The sequence below is a fragment of the Barbatula barbatula genome (genome assembly GCF_947034865.1).
Source record: "Barbatula barbatula genome assembly, chromosome: 13".
Classification (NCBI taxonomy): Eukaryota; Metazoa; Chordata; class Actinopteri; order Cypriniformes; family Nemacheilidae; genus Barbatula; species Barbatula barbatula.
In genome coordinates, this window is record NC_136776.1 from 17,597,367 (window position 1) to 17,620,725 (window position 23,359).

Consider the following 23,359-nt stretch of genomic DNA (forward strand, 5'->3'; position numbering starts at 1 on the left):
CCAGTGGCATAATCCCTGGATTTGCCCAGGTTGGCAACTCGTATGACTCGTGTGTCTATGCGTGCAAAATTAGTCTACGCTCTGTAAGCAAATATTAAAAAGTCAACAAATCAACAGATGGTCCTGTTTACCAACGTTTCAGTGTTTTGTAAGGGAGGCGGGACGCCATCGTGACCGTCGTCATTACCGCCGTTGCTATTCAATTAGGCGAACGCTCGTAGGTCTGGAGACCTAAGCGCAGGCACACTTGTACGCCACAGGGGAGATCTTTCGGCCCAGGCAGGTACGCAGCAGGAAGACGCACCTGTGCATTGGAGCTTAATGAGGGAGCAGTCACCTGCTTGTTCCCTTTGCCACCTCACAATTACTGCTGAAACTCCCTCTACTTACACCTTGGACCTCAAGGGGCGACTAGCTTTGCAATGATCAGCACAAACACACACACATACATGCACGCTTTTAAAAACTGGTAATCAGTTCCTTTTATCAGGCAATGCCGCAATAATGTGCATCAGCTTTTTGGGTGCGTAGTTGTGGACAGGAGATGTTGTAAAATCAATACATCTTTTTGGAAAAGTAGTATCTATTACAGAAGATGTGTAGAAATGAAGTGTAGCAGACCCAATTTGCTGCACACAATAACCATTAATACTTGAAATAGTGCATTATAGGGAGGTGTATTTGACTGGGTGTGGATGTCAGCTTGTAAAATATTTGTTTTTCTCAGCCATGACTGGGAGATTCAGAATGGGCGACTAATTTTACACCACAAAATTGTTATGTACGTCAATTTTTGTTGATTTTCAGATTTTTTTATCAACTACACATTTTTGTCCCATTCCTTAGCTGAACAGAGCACACCATTGTGCCACTGAATTGAGATAATCTAGATGTTTTATTATTTGCAATTGGCATTTAAACCTTACTTCATACCTTTCGAAGTATGCTTATGACCTCCCTTTTTCTCTTCTGTTCTGCTTCTTTCGTCTTAGATCCGATGGGAGAAGAATATCACATTAGGAGAGCCTCCTGGATTCCTGCACTCATGGTGGTGGTAGGTATTGATCCTGTAACTCAACACCTCTAACGCTCTGCGATGGTGCGTGTGTGCTAGCCGTTAGCAACAGGAGAGGAGATTACACAAAAGAACGTCCATTACTCTTGGAAGCTGAGCGTCTACGTATTATAGATACATTTGTGTGTTGCCCCCGTTTCATGCGTAAATCAGACCTCTGATGCTCCAAAACCAGATTTCAGGAAGATGAAATCAAAATTAGTGCGACAAGAAACATTTGAGGACAAAACATTCGTTTGATGCTCACTGATGGTTGATTTATTGCTCTATGATTTGACTGAGTTTGGAGAGTTTTAGAAATTTAAATCGTGGGTCGCTTTGAGGACCCAAGGTCTTGTTAGATGCCTTAAATTTGATTCAAATGTAAATAAGGGATCATAAACATTTGGTCATATAGGTTGTACTGCTTTGGGAACCTCGGTCACGTCCTACATTCACATCTTTGTTTTTAAGATTTCCATCTACTGACATACATTTTTCCAAAAGATTGACACCAAATTCCACAGCAGCACAACCTGTGAACAGACACATCTATTCTTCACAAGCTTTTTTTTCACTTGGCTCTAGTATCCTGACCAAGGACCATTGGAGCCTCTCTGAACTCACAAAGCAGATTTTTGGGTGCAAATGGAAACGCACGCCCAACAGCTTCTTGTAAATGGCAGGCTTATTTTTACGTTCCGCTCTTGGCCGTCTCCTCAAAAATCTAATCGCCGAGTATAGATCAGGTTCACACAGAGCGGCGTGTTCATTTATCACACACAACTTATTCTCCATCTTGGATTACTGGCTCCCCTCTGTGAGATTATTGGGAGTCTTGTAGGGTTTGGAGAGTCCCTCAATGGTGTTGACACTATTGGTGGGGCGTCTGTCTTGAGATACAGCACGTGGGTAAGGGGGGTCGTGACTGGGTTTTAGGGACTCGGAGGGGCCACAGAGTCCCGCCCCCTCCCCCAAACAAAAGAGCCAGATGGTAAGGGAAAGCCAGCCCCTCCCCCTCATGCGTACCCCCCTCACCAACCTTTGTCTGGAGGATGGTCTTTTGTTTGCGGAAGAACCATCTAAAGGATTAACTCCTTGCATTCCAGTCTTCTTTGTGTTAAACAGCCAAATCTCCTTCCCCGCTACCCATCCACCCTCCCGCTGCATTTTCTTCCCTTCTGTCCGAAGCAGTTTCCTGTTGTAAGGGATTTGAATGGTAGCACCAGTCTCGGGGGTGGGGCACAAAGGGGTGGAGGCAAAGTTTGGGGCAGTCATCCACATCTGTTGTGGGGGGGGTTTGGTTGCTTTAGACAGGGTGCAGGTGTGGGTCACAAAAAGGGTTACCGTTTGCTATTAATCTTGTGCGTCGATTCCTGTAATCAAAAGCATTTTTAGCCGCAGAAGAGAGGCGAAAGTCAAGCAGCGAAAAAAATAAAAAGATATTTTCAGACGGCCCCACAGGCTCACTTTCCATTTTGTGATTGGTGGAGATGACAGGAACGCCAAACAGAAACGTTCACCTCCAAAACACTTTCAACTTGAGCACAACCGTGTTAGCAGAGAACGTATTCTAGAATAATCAATCAAGAATAATGATACTACATCATTACTTGCATCTGTTGCGTAGTAAAATGAAAGTAAAAAAAAAAGCTGCTGATTTAACATTACGTGCTGATATATAAATATTGAATTAATGTTGTTACCAAATGTAACCTCAGTTTCCGGTAGGCTTGTGCTTACAGGCAAATGAACACAAGCATTGAAAACTCATTTCATTAATTCAAGTTAAAGTGATAGTTCACCCAAAAAAGATTTGTAATTAAGTCTAATTGGACAAATGTGTTTTTCCAAAAGTGCTTTTGTGTGAGACTTGAGAAAGATGTGACAACTAGGCCCAGTATTCTTTTTAAAGTGATAGTTCACTCAAACATGAAAATTCTGTCATCATTTACATTTATACATTTGGCAGACGCTCATATCCAAAGAAACTTACATTACATTGCAATTTTCTTCAAAATATCTTATTTTGTGTTCTGCGGAAGAAAGTTATACAGGCTTGAAATGACTAGAGTTTTTTAGAGAATTTTCATGTTTGGGTGAACTATCACTTTAAAGGATTCCCGGGGCTAGTTGTCATACCTTTCTCATGTCTCACATAAAAGCACTTTTTGGAAAAACACATTTGTCCAATTAGACTTTTAATTACAAATCTTTTTTGTATAATCTTTGTATGAGATATGTCCCATGTGATAACTTTCCACACCGTCCATTTTTTTCCAGAAAACATGCCTCACGCTCGCCGTTCTTCCAACCCCTGATGTATTCCTAGTTGCGGCTTTCGGTAACAAAGTGTAACTGGCGTCTTATTTCATTTCCCCTGCACCCTGATTGGATTTGAGATGGTCCTGCTGTCTCCCTCCGGCAGCTCTCCGACAAAGCTGCAATCTCTTTAACGGCAGCTGATAGATATGATAATGCTGCCCGGCTTTATTGTGAAGTGACTGAGGGGCGCAGAACAGCCATGACGTTCCACTGTCAAAGTGCCTTTCTTACTTTTCCCCCTCTTTCTTCACCTGTTTTATTTGTTTCCTGCATGGTTTATGGCTTCTGTAGAATGTGAGGTGTTAATGTATAGTGCCTCCTGCTGAGCGCTCATTCACTTGCTGGTCTGTGGCTCTTGTAGGGCATCATGTCTGTGGGTTCATTCTTTGGCTTTTGTCCTCTCTTTTTCCAAAGCCTTTAGGTAGACTAGAGCGTGCGTCTTCAGCATTGTTGCAGGTGAATCAACTTTGCACTCTTTTATCAGTCAAACTTCAAACTAAATCTTTTTTAAATGCCGTTACCTGCCCCTTTTTGAGGCCACGCAATAAAAAAGAAAATTTTACTAAATGGCATTGAATGCTAACGCCGTCATTATAATTCTTGGCCTACTTTAAATAATGTCTATTACAGACTTGTAGGACTTTCTTTCTTCTCCAGAACACAAAAAAGAAGATAATTTGAAGAATGTTGGTGAATGAAGGGTTGTTCCCATTGACTTGCATTGGTGTGTCCATAAAAATAAAAAAAGGTTTGAAATGACAAGAGGGTGACTGAATTTTAGTTTTTGGGTGAACTATCACACAAATATATGTAGTGATGATATATCATCAGTCTTACAGGTAAAGTGACACTTCCTTTAACTGGAAACCTTTGTGAAGTGGACCGGAGTGTCAGATCCTGAAATCTAAATACTTCAAAATCATCCCTTCAAATTTGTTGCTGCACTTCTGTACTTTTTAATCTGATGAGCTAAACGTTGTTTAACCTAGCTCTCATATTCTGTCCATAAACACTGAGTGATTTATGAACGCTTCCATAAACTATACTATACGTTATGCTCACGAACACAAATCCGTCAAACGGTTTCCCCACCGTGGCAAGATATATGAAACTGATTAGCCTCATTGACCTGTGATTTCACCGCGAGCGGCCTGTTTTGTCCTTTTTGCAATCTGTCACATCAAACGTAAGCTTTTCCCCCACATTCAGAACAGAAGTCTAATTTTGTCATCTCAGCGAAAAGGACGCACCGCGGTAAAAAGTGCTGCCTCGGAAGATGGAACAACTCGCTTGCGTTTTCCCAAGCCCTGGTTCAGCAGCTTTAAGAAGCTTCCATTAAATCAATATCTAAAGAGTTAGAGCAGTTTAATGCCGACCTGTTTAACAGGTACTTATTTTCAATAAAGTAATTAAGGGACCATTTGAAGTGAAATCTGCTCCCCCCCCAGCAGCCCTCAAGGACCGTATTTTCTTAATTAACAAATATCAAGCCTAATTGATTAGCCACTCGCAGGTCGCACCTCATAAAGTGGGAAGTTGTCTAGGGGTTATGACTCCAGTGACCCAGTTGTGAGTTGCGAGTTTTGCTCGGTGTCATGTGATTCCGATCAGGAAAGTCTGTTTTATATTGTTGTATAGATTTTAATTCTGATCCTAGGCCTTGCCTGTTCTTCCGAGCAGGCAAGAACAAATGGGCGTAGAACATACCGTGCCATTCAGTGGCCTTGATCTTGTGTAACATAGCCTGTTAGTGTGTTAAAACACAGCAACTGTTTAGTTCATCTATGTATTTGATTCTCAGTTTTGTTTATTCTGCTTTATTTTGCAGTGTATTCTGGGATCTGTACTGTGCAGCTCCGGATCGACGGGAGACATGTGAACATTCCAGCGAGGCCAAAGCTTTCCACGACTATGTGAGTTCCTTTTTTATCTTCACAGTGTGGTTGGATTGAACGTGAACTTCTAGTCTCGATGACCAGGTTTATCATCAAGTTATAGTTATCTGTCATTCTACACTGTGCAGTGTTATCATAAAGCTTGGAAGCTTAATTGCTAACATACTAAGAAAATCTTGTATCTGTTTCATTATGGTTCTAATAAAATTCTGTTGCGCTTCTTGAGGCTGCCATGCCATAATAAGCGAAGGCCAGGCCAACTAGGGTCACCCTCTGCGGGCTGCACCCTGACCCTTTTGACCCTTTCATCTGTAGAAGACCTTTGTGTCCACCGGAGTTGGTAATGGAAAGCGGGAGTAGCATGTGTGAAGAGCCACTGAGCTCCAGTGAAAAGGCTTGCTCTTTGTTGATGCAGCTTTCCAACTGCAAATGACCATGTTAATGTGACCACAAACACTGACCCTTGCTCAACCCTTGGGCTCGTTCGTGAAGGGCTTTGAGTGCTAGCGCATTGGTATCTACAGTTCGCGGTGCTTACTGGGACCTTTTTCTCACTCTGCGTGTTTTCCTTGGCAGAAATTTTGAGTCAAATATAAATTGTGCAAATATCTTTTACCCGCCACATTAGTAGTGTTAAAACCTTTTTGAATGGACTCTGGAGGAGGATAATGTGCCAAACGTTATATTAAAGTAACCGTGATTTACCTTTACACAATTTAGAGCCTCACCTGGGCCAAATCTAGGGCTTTAAGTCACGGATTGTGCTTCCGTTCCTCCTTCAGACATTAAATTTGCCAAACTTGCTAGTGAAGAACTGTTATAAGTCCATGTCAGCCGCCTGCCTAAGTTTCAACCAATCGGATCGCCTGTGTTGGCTTAGCATGTGCGTAGGGGCTCTATAAGATTAATTACATGGTTAATTAAACGCCATGCTTAATTAAGTCTGACGTGTGTTCAATTAATCTATATGCCTAATCATTTCTAACACCCAGTGGACACCTGGGCTTCCTGAATTGAATGTTCTGACGACCCCCCCATGTGATTGACCACCCGTGCTTGGATTTGACACGATTGTTGTGTGCCCAGATTGTCTGTTTAAAATGCTTGGTGGCCTTTTCCGAGTAAACTCGGGCTCAGCCTCCAGGCTTTGCTACTGGACCTCAGGGACTTGGGGCAAGGTCGAAAAGCTCTGATGTCCTGCCCCCGAGTTCTAGTCCGAGGATTAATGACCAGTTTCCCCTAACCTCCGACCCTCCACAAAGTTCAGGAGGTCGGAGCGTATCCGGGCTGTGTTTCGTCCCGTTTCAAATGTTTTGTAAAGTAATCTTTTCATCGTGCAATTAATCTCCATTTGGCTACAAAATGTTGAGTCCGGCGTGCCAGTTCCTGGTTTCAGGGTTTTATTAATTGGGCTAGGATGAAGTGAAGGCCTCCGTTTAAGTCCTTGTGGGTTGTTTAGCAACGCCAGTAATGCATTGATCTTCCAGCATGTTCCCCGCTCCTATCTCTCAGAGCTTATTCCCCTGGCCATCAACCTTCTGCCAATGGCTGCCTGGTTCTTGGCTACTTTCTTTCTATTTTTGAGACTTTTGTGGATGCCGGGCAAATGTTGTGTGAAGAGTCTTACAGTGGAGGTCGTGACAAGCTTTGGTGGCGGTGACGGTGGGGGGGGGGGGGGGCGCTGGTGGATGTGATGGAGGGTGACTATGAGGAGGCGTCAGTCCCGTGGGTTGCTCCAGACCTGTCTCTGTCTGATTAACTTCGGCTCTGGGATCCCCATGGACCGGCTGGCCCATCAAGCCTGCTATCTGAGCCAAGGCTGATAACAGTGCCCATTCCCTAGTGTGTCAGTGGATCAGGGGTAGAAAAACAAGTCGATCCCATGAGTCAAATCGTAGTTGCGGTCGGAGCTACAGTTATATTGGCATCTTCAAGTCAGGGCCTCAACGGTGACTAGGTTTTCAAATTCTTTAAATTAATCGTAGGCCTGTTGTTTTTTTGTTTGTACACTTTTGGTGGTCTTGATGGGATTTGGGAAAACTGAGATTATTCCTTTACATGTGAAGTTCTTTGCTCTTCTGTCTTGCTATCCATTACTCTTTCTCTACCATCTCGCATTTTCCCATGTGTCTGGTCAAGAATGTTGTGCAAGTATGTCCTCCAGTTGGGAGGAAAGATAATGGGATACAACATGCAAATCTTGAGATCTGTGGAATCTGGTTCATAACTAATCTGAGGATTGCTGTAGGATTGTGACTCTGGCTGGGCTCCCAGAACCAGAAGGCAGTCCCCTTAAACCGGGCAACCCGGTGGGGCGGCTGTAGTAGTCCCACAAGAAAACCTCAATACTATGTTTTTACCACCCATCCCCCCCTTCAAAACAGACCGGGTCATCTGGAACAATTTAAGCATTGCTTGCAGGCTTCTCAAAGTCTATTACTACTTATGGTGGATTTGAGATTCTCATAAAGGGCGAATTCCATTTGAAAGTCCGCATCAATGTGCTACATTCAACCTGAAGAGTTAAAAACTGGTTGTTTGGAACGCCCATCAATGCCAGTTTAGTTTCTTAAATTAGGTAAATGAGGTTGAAAGAAGGAAAGGATAGTTTTAATAAAAATGCAGAGGTATGCAGATTTTGTCTTTGACGTCTGTACCTGCTTTGTGCAAACTTCCCACAGAACCCGTCGCAGAAGAAGATATTTGCATGCTTGCATCATGTTTGCGATGTTATGCAGATTTTCGTCAGACATCATGTGAAATTGTAATCAGGTGCAACGTTAAGCAACAGATCTCTTCTTTTGCTCATCATTACTTCTATTCTGTCTCTTTACTGTTTCTAAAGTAGAATTTACAAAAAGAAAAAAATCTGCAAAAACAAACACACACTTGTGTTAAGCTTTAACATTCTTGACTTGTACCTTATCCACCCTCATGCTGTATCATACACCTAAACATGGCTTTTCTCATCCCAGCACTTCATGACCCTCTAATGCTTTAAAGTTGCTCTATTTCAGCGTTTAAATTGGAACATAACTAACAACAATTTCAGCCGTCACATATGCCTACATGGCAGACGTGAAGGTTTCTCAATGATACACTTACGAGGCAGGCAACTTGGAGAGGAAGGGGAGCGACAGACGAACATGTTTCTCGTCCCTGCGTCTGTTGGCAGAGTTCTGCGTCATTGACAAGACAAGAGAGGGTAGTCATGAAGGAACAGTTGGTTAAAATATCCCAGCGTTTCAAAAGTGGAAAGTAAATAAGCATTCGGTCATTGTCTTGGTCTTTGGTTCGTGGGCTTCCAGGTGGTCTTGATGACTAATGCGTGACTGTGATTTTCAATGCGAGCTACGTGCCGTCTCAATCCAAGCTGTTTTTGCTGCATCACCTGCCCCAGCGTTCACCTTTATTTATTGCTTTTACATGCTCCGTTCCTGTTCTTTTGTATTTTCATTTGAAAGCTTTAAGAAATGATTGTCTGTCTCAACGAGATTGGCCAGCGTCATGAAAGATCACCAACAGGAATATCACATGACTCATTCTGAGGATTTGGCATCGTTTACCCTCACCTCGCTCTCTGTGGTTTTAATGTTTTGTATTATTTAAAATAAATTTTTGTTTGGTAATAACATTGATATATGACTTTTATTTAAACATAAGATTTTTGTTTTGGGTAAAGGAGAACAATTATTCAAAGTGTGATAATTAACTTCACTATACTGTACGTTTTAATAATTTCTCTCAAATGGGAAAAGGGACATTCCCCCATTAACAGAAAAAAACTGTATAAATCTCATAGAGCCATCGACATATCGGCCAATATTCGTCAATTTTGATATATCCTGTCAATCAAAAGAGAACAGAAAAATTCAATGAATTTATGCTCTGTATATAGAAAATGTTAAGAAACATCACCAGTTTGACATTCAATATTAATACTCCTTATATGAATTAATAACGGCATATTATTTTAACCTTAAGCATTGCATGCAAGTTAATACAGTATAGACGCCAAACTATCGCTTTGTGTATCGACAGATATCACTCTGAATAATATGCTATCGGTATCGGTGGGGAAATTAAGTATTGGTAAATTTCTAGAAAATCTTATCATGTTGAATTAAGTCAATGCAGTCTCATTTCTTTTGAACTAAAATCCAAACTCTAAATCTGCGAAGAATGTCATGAACCAGATGAATTTAATATTCTCTCATTAGGTCCCTGCAGATTCCCACCCCTAGTGTGTTAGTGTGAAGATGTGGAGGTTCAGAGTGTTTGTTTTGTCTAGCAGTGTATTTGTTGTTTATCAAGTAGAGAGCGTCTTAATATAAAGAGCGTAGGTATTTCTGGGGATTGTTTTTAAAAGCAATACAGGGTCTGATAGAGCTTTATTCCGTTAATTTCAGAACTTAGTGATGGACATTTGAATCGTTTAATGAAGTAACGGTCACGATATATTTGATGTACTTTCTTGCAAGTTCCTCTGGTAAAAACAGCCTGTGCAAAGAAAAGAAATGGAATTTAAATGTCATCTGTCTGGAGGAGGTGTGACCTAAACTTTGTCTGAATTCCCACAATTGCAAATCTCCTCTGTGGTGTCGTTTTGATCTAAACTCATCCGTTACTTCGAGGTGGCCGGCCAACCCTGATTTAAGTCCGCTTCCCACAGAAATCACAGCCATTTGACAATAAGGCGGCTACTCTCCTCAGGCAAAGTTCAGATTTTGTTGTATTGTGCGTTTCGATGCTAATAGTAATGTTGCCCCAAGACCAATTCGGTTAAAGATGCTTCTATTTATATTGTTAGTTTGGTTTTTATGTTAAGTTTCCTGTCATCAAAAGCCGAATAAATAATTTCAAGAGGCTAGTTTAAGATAATTTGAGGCTTGCTTCAAACAAATTAGTCGACTAATCGGAGACTCATCACCAATATGCCCTTCCACCCCGAATGGTTCTTCAAACATGAGAGATGTTTGCTCTGTTTCTGTGCAACAGTTGTCCCTCACATCCCTGTTTGCCCCGCCATGGGTTTCGTCCGAAGAAACCATCTGGTTCTTCGGCAAGTATCAACACGGAGACCGCAGTGGTGTGTTTTTCTCATAACCTCGAAAAGGGGTGCGAATCGAGGCATGCCACAGTTCTCTCCATTTCATTTATTTTCTCTTTGTTGTGCTAGCAGAGGGCAGCTCCAGTGGCAGCGAGGTTACGTCTGCGACTTCCGCGGCTGGAATTTACCACGTCTGGCACCGTTTGCATAGCGGACCGTGCCATCCTTCTCCACTTTACTCTCAAGTACCGGCTTGGCACAACAAACTAAACCCTCTACTTGTTATGCGGCGTATGTATGCGTCTGAATGTGTGTGGGGAGGGTTGTGCTCGGCTGGTCTTGTCGGGATCAAGTTTCAACAGGCTTCCACGAATTGAACGAAGAACAGACAAGCTCACAAAACTAGCATGAATCCCTCAAACACGTTCAGCCTTTAGGTCTCTGTAGATTGGATTTACTCGCGCAGACGACATTATATCAGGAGATTACGTTATGTGATTTGGGTGGAGTGCTTATTTTTCCATCTCCTATACGCGGCGGCTGACATTTGTGTAAGGAGTGTGTTTGTGTTAGAGAGTGGAAAGACCTTCGTTGTATCTTTCCTTGTGCTGCTTTAACTGCTGCTGTGGGTCTATTCCCAGACAGTGAGTTTAATGCGGAGTAATTATTATTTTTATGCTATGAGCTTTCAAAGGCTTTCACTAGAAGTCAAAATGTCTCCCAGATGACCGGTTGATCACCTTTGAGTCTGTGCCTGCACCTGCCTCCATGACTTACCTTGGCATATCTGGACCCGACTGGCCCAACAACAGAACGACTGGGTTTAACTGCGATCTTTACATGTCTTAATTGCCCCGCTCTCTACTTTTGCTGTCTCTGCATTTCCTATGGTTCTTATTTTCTCTCTCGCTCATTTTCTTGTGCGCTTTAAATACTATTGTGTGTAACAATTGTTATACCATGGTCATTTTGAACTAAATGTGGAGGCATGGTATGTTGATTCTGGCCTAATTGCTTTTTGTAGAGCAATACCGGAAAGTGCCATGGTATTTTACCATGTTTTTGGGTGACATGAAGTCCTGTGTTAATCTTGTGTTAAGCCTCTCCTTTCTTTCTTTCTTACTTTTTCTTTTTTCTTTCCTTACCTTTCTTTACCTGTCTTCTCTTTCCTTATTAATTTTTCTTTTTTTGTTGTTGCTGTGAATATAGTTAGTTAAGAATAATGTAAAAAAGAATAATGTTTTAATAAACATGATTCTAAAGCATGATGACATATAAAGAAAGTAACAAACAGAGAGGGGGGTAGAGAGCCAGAGTGCTTGAGCTCTGTGTGATGGAGAGAAAGCTGTATTTGCGCCTCTGGGCTGCTGATCAGGTGTGCTCAAGCTTTCTGTTTTCACCACTCTGTGTGTGTCTGCGCAGTCCCAGCTGCATTGTCAAGTCATTATACTCTCCTCTGCTCTTCTGTGCAACATTGTCTCTGTTTGAAACACTTAATGCCTCTTTTCAAATCTCTGCTTTCAGTCAGCTGTGATTGCCGTATTGTTAAATCTCCTGTATTGTTAACACATATTGTTCTCGCACGTCTAGACAGGAAACGTCACACATCTTAGCATTTGATCCTGTTTATGATCTTGTTTTGGGGTTTGGATGGTTTTTCAGGAAGCTCTCTAAACATGCTTCCCTCTTATCTACAGTAGATAATAATGCCCTCGGATTGTCATTGTATTTGCAAATATTGTGCCACATTCTGACCACTGTCATTCCTTTGTTCGGTCTCTTCTTATGGTCTTATACATATCTTATACCTGCCGGCTTTGGCACGCAGGATCGAAAGTTTAATAACTGCTGCAGTTTATAAAGGCTAAGGGGTCAAAGAAAGGTCACAGGCTTTTCAGCTGCCAATCGGAAGTCTCGGACCGCCGCTGTCTGAAATGTTATATTACACATTGACCATAAAATCTGACCCTCTTGTGTTTTCCACGGTGAAGATGCTTTGATTTCGATTTTAGTTTTACTGGTTCTTAGTATTATGAAATATTTCCCTTTGTTAATACTCTATAGTGAAAATGTATTGTCTTTTTATTTAATTGAACTCTCATATTGAATTCTAGAGTTTTATTATTGGCCTTTGTTAGTTATAATGACATCGTAATGGCAAATATAGCAGCATCATTAATCCTATTGTTTTTTAATAATAAACTAATATACTAATATATTGAGTCAATGCTGAACATACACATGTAAACAAAGGGAAATAACAGAGTATTGTTAATAACTAATGAGCTACAGTAAGTTTTGGACAACCGACATCTACCAACCCCATGTAGGCAGTTTGTCAAATTTTGACACATGTAAGCAAGTGAGAAAGAGGGGCATGATTGAAAGCTTGGGGGATGGGCATATGACCTGATTTGGGGGGATGCAGAGGCTGTGATAGCGGTTGTTGTCGTAGGGTTTTTAATCCAAAGCGTGCACGGTCAGATTAGAGACTGCCCCATATTAGAGAAGCGGGAAGGGGAGGGTTCAGGACGATTCCACTTCTAAAGAAGATGTCTTTTCTCCCTCCGTTTACTAGTGTGTTTGGATTTTATTTGAATGCATATTAAAAGTAGGTCTAGAATTGGAAAATAGAACAATAAAACCGAGCCAGAGAACATACAAATACATTTTTTAGTTCATAAAAAAGAACACGCCGTTATAGTTCAATTTCATTTATTCATATAAAGTTGTAAAGATTGACACCATTTAACATTCTGTTTGGCTTTAGTATATTTTATCTATTGACTAAACTTGAATGAAGTGTGTTATGGCACTGTTTTGTCTGTTTAATTTGTTTGCTGGTTTATGTAAGTTTATTAGTGCAAGACTGTAAAATAAATGTTTCCTGCATGTAGATTAAAATATGGCCACCTATAATGAAGGTTTGGACACTGCTGCAAATTGTGTTTAATTGCACTAATTAATTTGAGCCTGTGACTGCCAAAGCTGATTTTTCAATGGCGTTGTGCGCTATAGGCCAACGTCAAAACATGAATGGTATTTTTATATTACTACTGTGTTCCTTGTTGCAGCTTTTATTTCACGAATGTGATTATTTGGCTGTGGCATTATTATGGTTGAAATGACACTAGTTTTTAATCATTTTTTTCGTGGCTTGATTGTGTTATAAAGGAATAGTTTTGACATCTCTTGCTGTTTGCAGTTTGTGATGGCGTAAAGGTTTTAAAAATGTACTGCGATGCGCATGACAGATCTGTACATTCACGATGACCAACTGAATTAAATTAGATTGTCCTATTTCAGGACATTTCTGTATTGACATATTTTAAAGTTTTAAAGGAAGTTAATAACCATTAGGGGCACGGTTGTTGTTTACCCAGCCCTTGTGGCAACTAGCCCCGGTGTTCTGTATATTTTTGATACGATCTTTAGTTAAAAAATTCTGATTTAAAGTTATAATATTGTATATAAATGTGCACCAAATTAAAATAAGCCAAAATTTGGTTACTCGGTTTGAAACTCTTCCTAGGTAAAATGAGAAATATTTTGACTATGTGTCCCTTTGCGTTCGCTCTCCTGTTTGTTGTTCTTCAGTTTTTTCCCCTATTGCTTTCTCTCGTTCCGTCTTTCTCGTCTCCGCTGTGCTCCATGCAGAAATGATTTCCATTTTTGAATTAATGAGGTTCAGCTGAACTGAGCATTCGAAATCTGTCTCTCCGTCTCCATCACAGGTCTATGCGCAAGTACATACGCTGAGGATTACATACTTCGTCAATTTCAACATTACATACCTTCCGCAGAAATGTTTACCAGTTCAGATATTTATACAACAAATGGCTGAATCAAATATTTGCCTCATATCAGAAACAAAAGTTGGAACCTGTTTGTGATGACCAGTGCAAAAAACTAATGTAATCAAAACGTTAATGAAAAAATCAATTCGTAAAAAGATCTAGTGGTGTTTATTGCAGGTGAAAGTCTAGTAAGATAAAAATTTGAATGGGCACGGCTCGGACTCACGTGAGGGTATGTGTGTACTGCTTGGTACCTCGTGGGTCAGGGCCTAGAATTGGACTTTGTCACCATGGTAACACTGTGCAGTGTATGCAAAATACTACAGTGCTTTGGGACCGTTGGAGGGTGTTAAATCACCCACCCCCAACACATACAAACCCTACCTAGATGTTTTTTTTGTGCAGCGGTATTAACAGCTTCAATTTGTTAGCTTGTTTTTGCGCTGCGATCAATACTTTGATTTAAAATAAGATTTAAGTACAGATGAACAATTTTAGCATCTTCAAGCGTTTGTGACGATTTCCGTCTGTTATCTTCAAATGTAAAATTTACATTTTGTTGTAATGTCAGAGAGAGAGCAGCCGATTGGTCAATAATCCGCTAAGTAGCATTGATTCAGAGCGTTTAGTTCCTCTGGCTGGATACTTTGGTTGGGAAGCGAATCGATGCTGTTGAATGGGGGCCTCAGTGATCGGGGATTTCCTGCTCCATACACACTGCGGTCACATCATTTGTCTTCATTTGGCGTACGATTATTCTCTGTAATGGGCTTCATCAGAACGAAAAGGTTAACACACCTAGCCAAAAGGACCTTGGACATGAAGTGGCTAAGATTATCAGGCATTCACAGTTGTGAATGATTTATTTGTGATTGCCCGCAACTCTCCATCCTTCGTCTCAGAAGGACCGTCTGCGAAATAAATGACCATTCTAGGCTGGTCTAAACTAGGTTGCAAGTAATGTATAGTAAATATTTGTTTGGGTGATCGACATCAGTTCATTGACATACAGTCATTTTTACTCATTGAATGCTTGCTGACAGTCAAAGGAAATCCCTTTATAGATTCTGTTAAATTACTCGATGACAGCTCCTGTATTTTTAGACGATTGTGTGCTTAAGTGTTCCATTGTCTGAAATTGGTCGGGTCGTGGTTGGGGGGGGGTTCTCTTTGAACTACTGCTTTACAATTGATCACAGGCCCTCAAATTACCCTCTTTAGATCAAGGTTACACCTTTAAAGCTGCTGGTTATCAGCACTGAGCTACGACTGTGTCCGATATATTTTCTTTGGAAATGGAAAGCCTGTTAACATCTTTAGGAAGTGATTCTTCAATCTACTATCCTTGTTCTCACCCCCTCCCATTTTGTGGGAAAGATAAAGTCACTTCCTCGTGCCTTGGCTCTCCTCACCCTCCTCCCGCGCTGAGTTTTATTGGTCTTAAGAGTTGTCCATCACTGCTCTTGCTGTTTGAAGTGCTTCAGTCGTATATCACCGCCTCTTCTTGCTGGATGTCCTCCTACTTTCTGCCAGCGCTCTATTGGTTGTGTATGTGTTATGGATGGGCATGTAGAAATTGCCAAAAATATAAATTCTGTCGTAATTTATTCACCCTCATATGTTGTTGAAAGCCTTTATATCACTCTTTCTTCCGTGGAACACAAAAAGAGATATTTTGAGTGTGGTTTTGTGTTCATACAATGGAAGTCAATGTTTGTTTAAAATAATGAATGAATTTTCATTTCTGTGTGAACTATCCCTTTAAAATGCCTGAGCTGGTGTATTAGTGTAAGTATACCTCCCTTCTGCAAAACCCTATTTCTAGGGTTTTAATTAGTTTGTTTTTTATTCCCTTCAATCCATATCCTTTTCGCTTTTTGAGTTATTATGTCTACTTTCATGCTTATTTACTTCGCTTTTTTGCCTCACTGGTGGCCTTTGTTTTCTCAATGCTCTCTTTGCCCTTGTTTTTTTACCTAACAATCCTTTTCCTCGCTGCTCTCTCTCTCTCTCTTCATCTCTCCCTCTCTCAGTTGAGGACAAGGAGGTGAAAGCCAAGCGGATTACAGTGGCAGTTTAATCTGGCCGACCTACCAAAGGATTTTTTTCCTGCACTTTCCCGCGAGTTTATGAGGCAGAGGGGGTGGGGAATTGGGGAAGGGGGTGGTAAGGGACCGGAAAGTGTTGAAAGAGAACAGGATTTCAGATTCAGAGGACATAGTTGGTCTAGGAACCTAGACTTAAGAAAATGAGGGCTGGTAGGGTGTGACATGAGACTGTGGGTGAGCAAGCAGAGGATGTTAATGCTAGTTTGTTACTCATTTGTTTCCATCTGTCCAGTCATATTGCATCTGTGGCTCTGTATTCCCAGAGTATCAAAGGGAAATTTCATCAAAATATGAATAATTTACCCGCATGTTGTTCAAAACCTGTAAAACACGGATGAAGATATTTTGAGAAATGTTCCAGTGGTTTTGGGTCCATACAATGGAAGTCAATGTGGTTACCAACATTCTCTAAATATTGTCTCAGCATCTTTGGATTTTGAGACTCATTCACACAAAGACAATAAGTTTTAAACATATTGTTTAATCGTTGATTTTTAGGGCTTGTGCATTTAAAACAGGAAACCCAAGCAGTCTTAGAATAAACATACAGGCCTACATTGTCTGTTGGTGTTGACGTCAATATAACTATCGTTATAGCTTTCTTTATTGTTAGCATTCTTGTTATAAATGTGCCTTTACGCAATCAAGACTTTGCTTTAAATTAGCAGGTTCTAGTTCTTTCTGCAATTTACCATTCACTTATTCCCATTTTTAGTTTACCATAGTTTCTAATAGACTAAGCTAATGACCACCAGCTACGCTAACACTAGCGACTATCTAATGAGATTAACGATTGCCAAATTCTACTTCTAATAGCGTCCTTTTACAAGCATTTCAGCTCTGGATTACCCTTTTAATTTCTACTTTAAATTCACGGTGAACTACTAGTTAAATAGCCTCACCACCGGGAACAACTCAAAGCACACCAAGGGAATTGAATACAAGGGCCGTTTCGATGTAATGACCGAAGCTATATTGTTCCACTGACATTAAACCAGCGCACCAACCATCGCTAACAGAATAGTGGTCAAAGAAAGCGGTAACGCTTGTCTCTCTCCGCACCTTCCTTGATGTGGCTCATATCGCTTGTACTTTCATCAGTGCTCCCCGCTGTGAGAATTTAAAAGGGAAGGGGTCCCTCCTCCAATGGGATTAGTTTGAAACCGGTACTTGTCCAGTGGCGTCAATGCTTTTGAAAAGGACTTAACTAACCTCCACTCACGGGAGACTTCGGGAGGTTAATGTGGGCTCGAGAATTGTTTGCCTTGCAATTAACATGCTGGATAGCCCGATGGGGGGAAGTCAAGAGCTGTAATAAGTAATAAACAAGACTTCATGCAACTGCACTTATACCGTTGGGTCAACCTAGAAATTGCATTGAATTGGTGTTTCATTCCTTGGTTTTCTATCTTGTAGACATTTTCTAGAATGGCCAGTGGTGGTCTTCTTGACATGGTCTCAGCATTAGACCTTATTTTAGCTAGCACCAGGTGCACAATGTTTTAGGGGGATGTTACATGATACAGACCAAATGTAGGGGTGGATCTGCACACAGCCCCTGGTTTAGATAGGGTAGGATGCTGGGGCAGATTTGTTGGAGTTGATCGGTGGAGGGCGTCTGAAAGGTCAGGTGTAGGGCGGAGGGCGCCAGGAATAGGGGTGTGAGATGCCTGCTGGGTTTGCTGGCACTGTGAGGGACGCTGTGGCTTGGGCTTTCTATTAGTCTTCCTGTCCATGCCACCCTGACCTGTAGGTGTCCCATCGTATGAATGTGAACTCTACTTCTCCCATCAGACGTGCCCCCTTTCCCTATATTAATGCCACTTTCTAATTTATTCCTTGTTCATTTTTAGATGGCTTGTTACTATAAATTGTATTGAGTTTTTAAGGATAATGCGTCTCATTTATGATTAGCTATGACTAGTTATGGAGCCCACCAATAATCTAAGAGCATCCAAATGCAAGGAACTCCTAAAGCGACCTGGTGACCTCCATCAATAAAATCACTCTCGAACTGAATGGAGCTTTATTCGCAGACTGCTTTCGCCAAGGCTTCTATTACTAATTTTTCTTGCGTCCCTTTTTGACTTTCGTTCTTCTCAAAAACGCAAAGCTTTGGATCTAAGATGCCTGAGGGAGGGAACGCAGACAGGACCTGTCACCATGACAACGGCTTCTGTGAGCTGCCTGACACCCAGACTCAATTGTGAGAGTGTGAGAGAGAGAGAGACAGAGAGAGAGAACCCTGTTATCCCCCCTGGGACTTTTCGGTTTGTGTGTTCACATGTAGAAATAAGCATAAAGACAGAAATTGTGAGAGAGACTGATCGCTGTATGCTGGACACATCCTTTAGGCATCCCCAGGGTTTAACATTTACATTTATGCATTTGGCAGACGCTTTTATCCAAAGCGACTTACATTGCATTATCCCATACATTTGTTTTAAAGTATGTGCAATCCCCTGGGATCAAACCCACGACCTTGGCATTGTTAACACCATGCTCTTACCACTGAGCTACAGGAAAGCTGTTTAAGTGCAGAAAGAAAGTTTAAGTGCCCCTTACACCTTGAGATCGGCGTCAAGCCCACACATTTTTCACCTTATGTTGTCGAACACTTTGACACAAAGTATTTGGTTTCTAATGTCACTGTAATCGCATTATGATACCAGCGTAGTTGATTTCCATCCATGCTCCCTACATGGCTAATGCAGTTAAAGTGAGCTTCAAGCTAAAAGCTTTGGTTCTTTTAGCTGAACATAGAGGTGTCGTTGTATACACCGGAGAAGACCGCTACCAAATGGGCCTGACGATTTAGTGCAACATCACTGTTTTTGTTAATTTTTACATCTGTTTATCTGTAAATATGTGGTGGGATTGGCATTATGGTCAGTTGGATTCTGCAAGCATCTTGTTCCCCTGAAAGAACTCATACATCTGAAATACGTCTCTGAGAGGTTTCCTGTCAGATGTCATATAGACATCTCCAATATTTTCCTGTAAGATGCTTATTAGTTAGAATGTATGTAAAACTGCCTTTTTAAGACGTTTATCAGATGTTTCTACAGCAGAGGTTTTCAAGATCTTTAGCAGACATACCTGTGCTCTCTAGGTTGGCAGTTGTTTGTGAGCAAAATTTCTGTTAAGGTGAAAATAATCTACAAATGTGGGTCTTGGATGCACATTAGTTTATAGAAGAAAATGAAATCGTGAAAGGCATTTTGACTTTTGTTCCCTATTGATATGTTCTTATTTTTATTATGTCAATCATGTACTATGAGAAACGTATGGTATACGATATACTAAAATCCAAAAAGTTCACATGGAACACACAGAAAAACGTTTGCGAATTCAGTGACTTGAGCTGCACAGTTATGTAGTCTGTTGTTGTTGTGGTTTTGTTTATCCAGCGATCGCACATGTATATCGGATCATGTAACATGCATGAACATTACATCGCTGTTTTCAGTCAAAATGTTTTTGTTTATAGGGACTATAGTATTGTTTTCAAAAACGTTTTAATATTTAACATTTTCAGGCTCCCAAAATAGCCAAAACGCAAGAAGTTCTAATTTTTGGACAAAACTAAATTCTAACGATGCAATTTTTTTCTTGTTTTCTTGTACAAATATATAAAAAAGTAAAGTAACCTAAGACATCTAGTCTTCGTGACAGAAAATATAAAAAAATAAGTATGTTTATGTTATATTTGTATTCGAAAATGAGAACAAAACTCGATTTTCAGGGTCCAAACCCTAAAAACATTTACATTTTACATTTTACATTTAGTCATTTGGCAGACGCTTTTATCCAAAGCGACTTACAAGTAGTTTTATACAGTGGCACATTACTGCAGAGCAATCAGGGGTAAGGTGTCTTGCTCAAGGGCCCTTCAGTCATGACCTGCTGGCACTGAGATTAGAACCAGCAACCTTCTGATCACAAGCCCAACGCTCTAACTGGTTTTGTTCTCAGAGGGAGGTGGAGACTGACCAGCCTGTGCTATGGAGAGAGATTTCTGTCAGGATTTTTACTTATTGATGGGAATGCTAGCACAGGTTAGCATGACATGCACATGACCGCACACCAATGTTTGCAGTCAAGCAGAGTTCCTTTTTAAACACAGACTGTCTCTTCTTCAACAGCTGTGATTGTTGGGCTTTCAGGTACTTGTAATTTCTTAAGAGCAGGGCATGTTTAAGGTGCGCAGGAGAGCACAGTTCGAACAGATTTGATCCTAGGTTAGCTTTAATGTTACTGCACCTATTGACAGTGTAATAACTTTGTGTGGAAGTGGAGAACTGTAGTGCTTGCCAGCAAGTTGTTGGACTCGGGATTTGACCACTGGCTGGGTGGGCTGACCACTGTTCGCCGCAGCTGGTTAAGAGTTGGCTGACATACGCTCAGTGGTTTCACTCATGATCTGCAAGGGATTGTGGATCCGTGAGGGAACCCAAAGTCATATTATTTACCAGGCAGAAGCTTGTAGAAATGCAGTTGGGTTGTTGAAGTGTTTGGAGTGGGATTTTTGATTATGGTTTTCTTTCTTTTTTTGTCAGCACCAGGTGTGCTTTCTAACTTGGTTATTTCCACTGTCACAACTTCATTTTCCTCTGTTTGTTCTAAGCAAGTTTTTCTTATGCTGGGTGACAAATCTCCCAGTTCTCCACAGCAAAAATGAATGCTTTCAGACACACAATTTTATTGGGCCATTATTTTCATAATGTAAACAATAGTATGCCGAGCTCCAAACTCTACAGAGTCTTTCCAAAGAGGAATGATTTCTGTTGAAGACAAAAGAGGATATTTTGTCTTGGTTGTTTGTGTTCATGCAATTGACGTCAACTGGGGTCAATGTTGTTTGTGTCCTGTAGAAGAAAGTCATACAGGCTTGGAATGACATGAGGATGATGAGTATTTTCTATAAAGCAGATTTTGAAGATCCTAAAAGCCTTCAGAGTCCTTGATAGACATGGACTTTACACAATGATGTTTAAGGGGGACATGATGTTGGGTTTGTTTTGAATCTGAATGTGTGGTATATGAATGTTTCTATGCACGCGTCCTCACAGGGCTTACTGTTCTAATTAAAGTGCATAGGTACAGTGCACACTTTTGTGAATGTGTGTGTGTGTGGCCCTTATGAGAAAAAAAAGTGAGATATCTGACACAGCCAGTTAGGTAGTGAGCCGGGTCAGGGCTTGTGACTCGCAGAACATGTGCTGTAGCCCAGTGAGGCCATTGCTGTCAGTCCCATTGGATTGTAGATAATTCACCTTTCACTTTTGGGCATGTTTCTATATCATTAAATACTTTTTAGTGGGTAGATGTAGATGGATAAAAAAGATGTGAAAGACAAGGTATAACGATCTTAAATAAATATTCAACGGTCTTTAAATCTTCTTTCCAAGTATGTACCTGTCTGTAGTTCACTCAAAAAATTAAAAACCTGAAACGCAAAAAAATTTGAACGAAACCAATGGAAGTCAATGGGTACCACCGTTGTTCGGTTACCAACATTCTTTAAAACATCTTCTTTTGGGTTCTGCAGATGAAAGAAAGTCACACAGGTTTGAAGTAAATGATTACAGAAATTACATTTTGGGGTGAACTTTGCAGTTTCAAGGGATCTGTAGGGCTGCGCTTAAAAGAGTGATATGCGACAACATGTTAAATAATGCAAAATGTGATGCGATATAAGTTCGTAAAGAGAGGTAGTTGTTATTTTGTCGTTTTTAATCTTAAAATTTGTATTTAATATATATATATATTTGTTTTATGTAACCAACAAACATGTTGCATATAGAAAACATCACTTCAACTTCACAAAGCTTCTGAAACCATTACCATATGCGACTTTGTAATATTTTAATATTTTTAATTGTTCAGCTCTAGGTGAGATTTTTGTGCATGTAATTTGACAATTTTGTGTTTTCACTCAAACAAGCGCAAACACACCTGTCCCTGAACATGACTTTGATAAGACCCCTGAGCAAGCATAATTGTAGGCCACTGAGATTGAAAAAGCTGGGGGTTCTGGGAATACCGTGTTTTCGCGTGTGTATATGCGGGGTGGGGTTTACATGAGGGGTTTCCTCAGAAGATTTATTTACCGGTAATTAATTCACCTGATTGATACAACAGCTGTTGGCACCATGGGAGGCAAACGGGGAGAGAGAGGGAGCGACCCTCTCCACAGCGGCTTACCAATGTTACACGGTGTAGATGCCGTTCCATCGCTCCATTGATTAAAAGGCACATCTGTCGGCCAGCACTGCTGATTATGGCCGCTTGCGCTCACTGGCTAATCTTTATGGAGTCAACTTTACTGACAGAGTTATTGGAAGTGTGGGATGTTGGGAAATGAGGATTGCAATAGGAGAACGGGTGGGATATGAGCGGAGAGTGTGGTGAAAGGCAGTTAATGGGGGGAACTTAAACGGTCTTGAATGTTTGCTTGAAGTAAAGCAAACGCAGCCAAGAGAGTAAAAAAAGTTTGAGATGTTGCCTAGTCGTTTTCTCCTCAAATGTAGATTACAATTCTACTTAAACGCATTTTTTGGAACACAATTTTTTGTTGTTGTTGAATGTCGTTTTTTTTTTAACGTGAATAAGAAATTGTATTTACCCTCATGTCATTCAAAACCTGTAGATAACACTTTCTTTTGTAGAAAAGAAAAGATAGAAGATATTTTGAGAAATGTCTTTGTAAAAGCCAATGCAGGTTTCTCATTTCATTGCGTCCGTATTGCTCATTCAACTCGGCGGAGATGCCAGCCACTACTTGTTACGTGCATACGTGTGGATGTTTTACTCGGCAGGGGATCTGGGTTACCCTGTTCATCCAAGAACAGATAAGGCCGGATCCATTCCTCATCCTGGAACCCTGCACCAGATCGATGGCCAGATTAAGCCTTTCCTCTCCTGTCCGCTGCCCAGCCGAGCTCAGCGATTGATGCAGATAATTAAAACAGCAGTGGCTAATTACTTCAGATGGTTTGGACCGCGTGTGTGGATGTTAGACATGCGTTTGAAGTTATCAGATGAGTGAGGGGTTAAACCTTTCGAAGAGATTAGTTCATGTTTAATTGATCCTTGGGAATTAAGGGAGGAAGGAAAAATAAACAAGG

At 40.9% G+C, this 23,359-nt stretch overlaps 1 protein-coding gene across 2 annotated transcripts in view; it reads left to right on the forward strand.

Moving 5' to 3' along the window:
* Positions 1-23,359, forward strand: part of ssbp4 (single stranded DNA binding protein 4) — a 48,363-nt gene that overhangs the window by 6,558 nt on the left and 18,446 nt on the right. For both annotated transcript variants that reach the window (XM_079471260.1, XM_079471259.1), the window contains exons 3-4: positions 993-1,054; positions 5,208-5,292. In XM_079471260.1, coding sequence (XP_079327386.1) covers positions 993-1,054; positions 5,208-5,292 — 147 coding nt within the window. The remainder of the gene's footprint in view (positions 1-992; positions 1,055-5,207; positions 5,293-23,359) is intronic.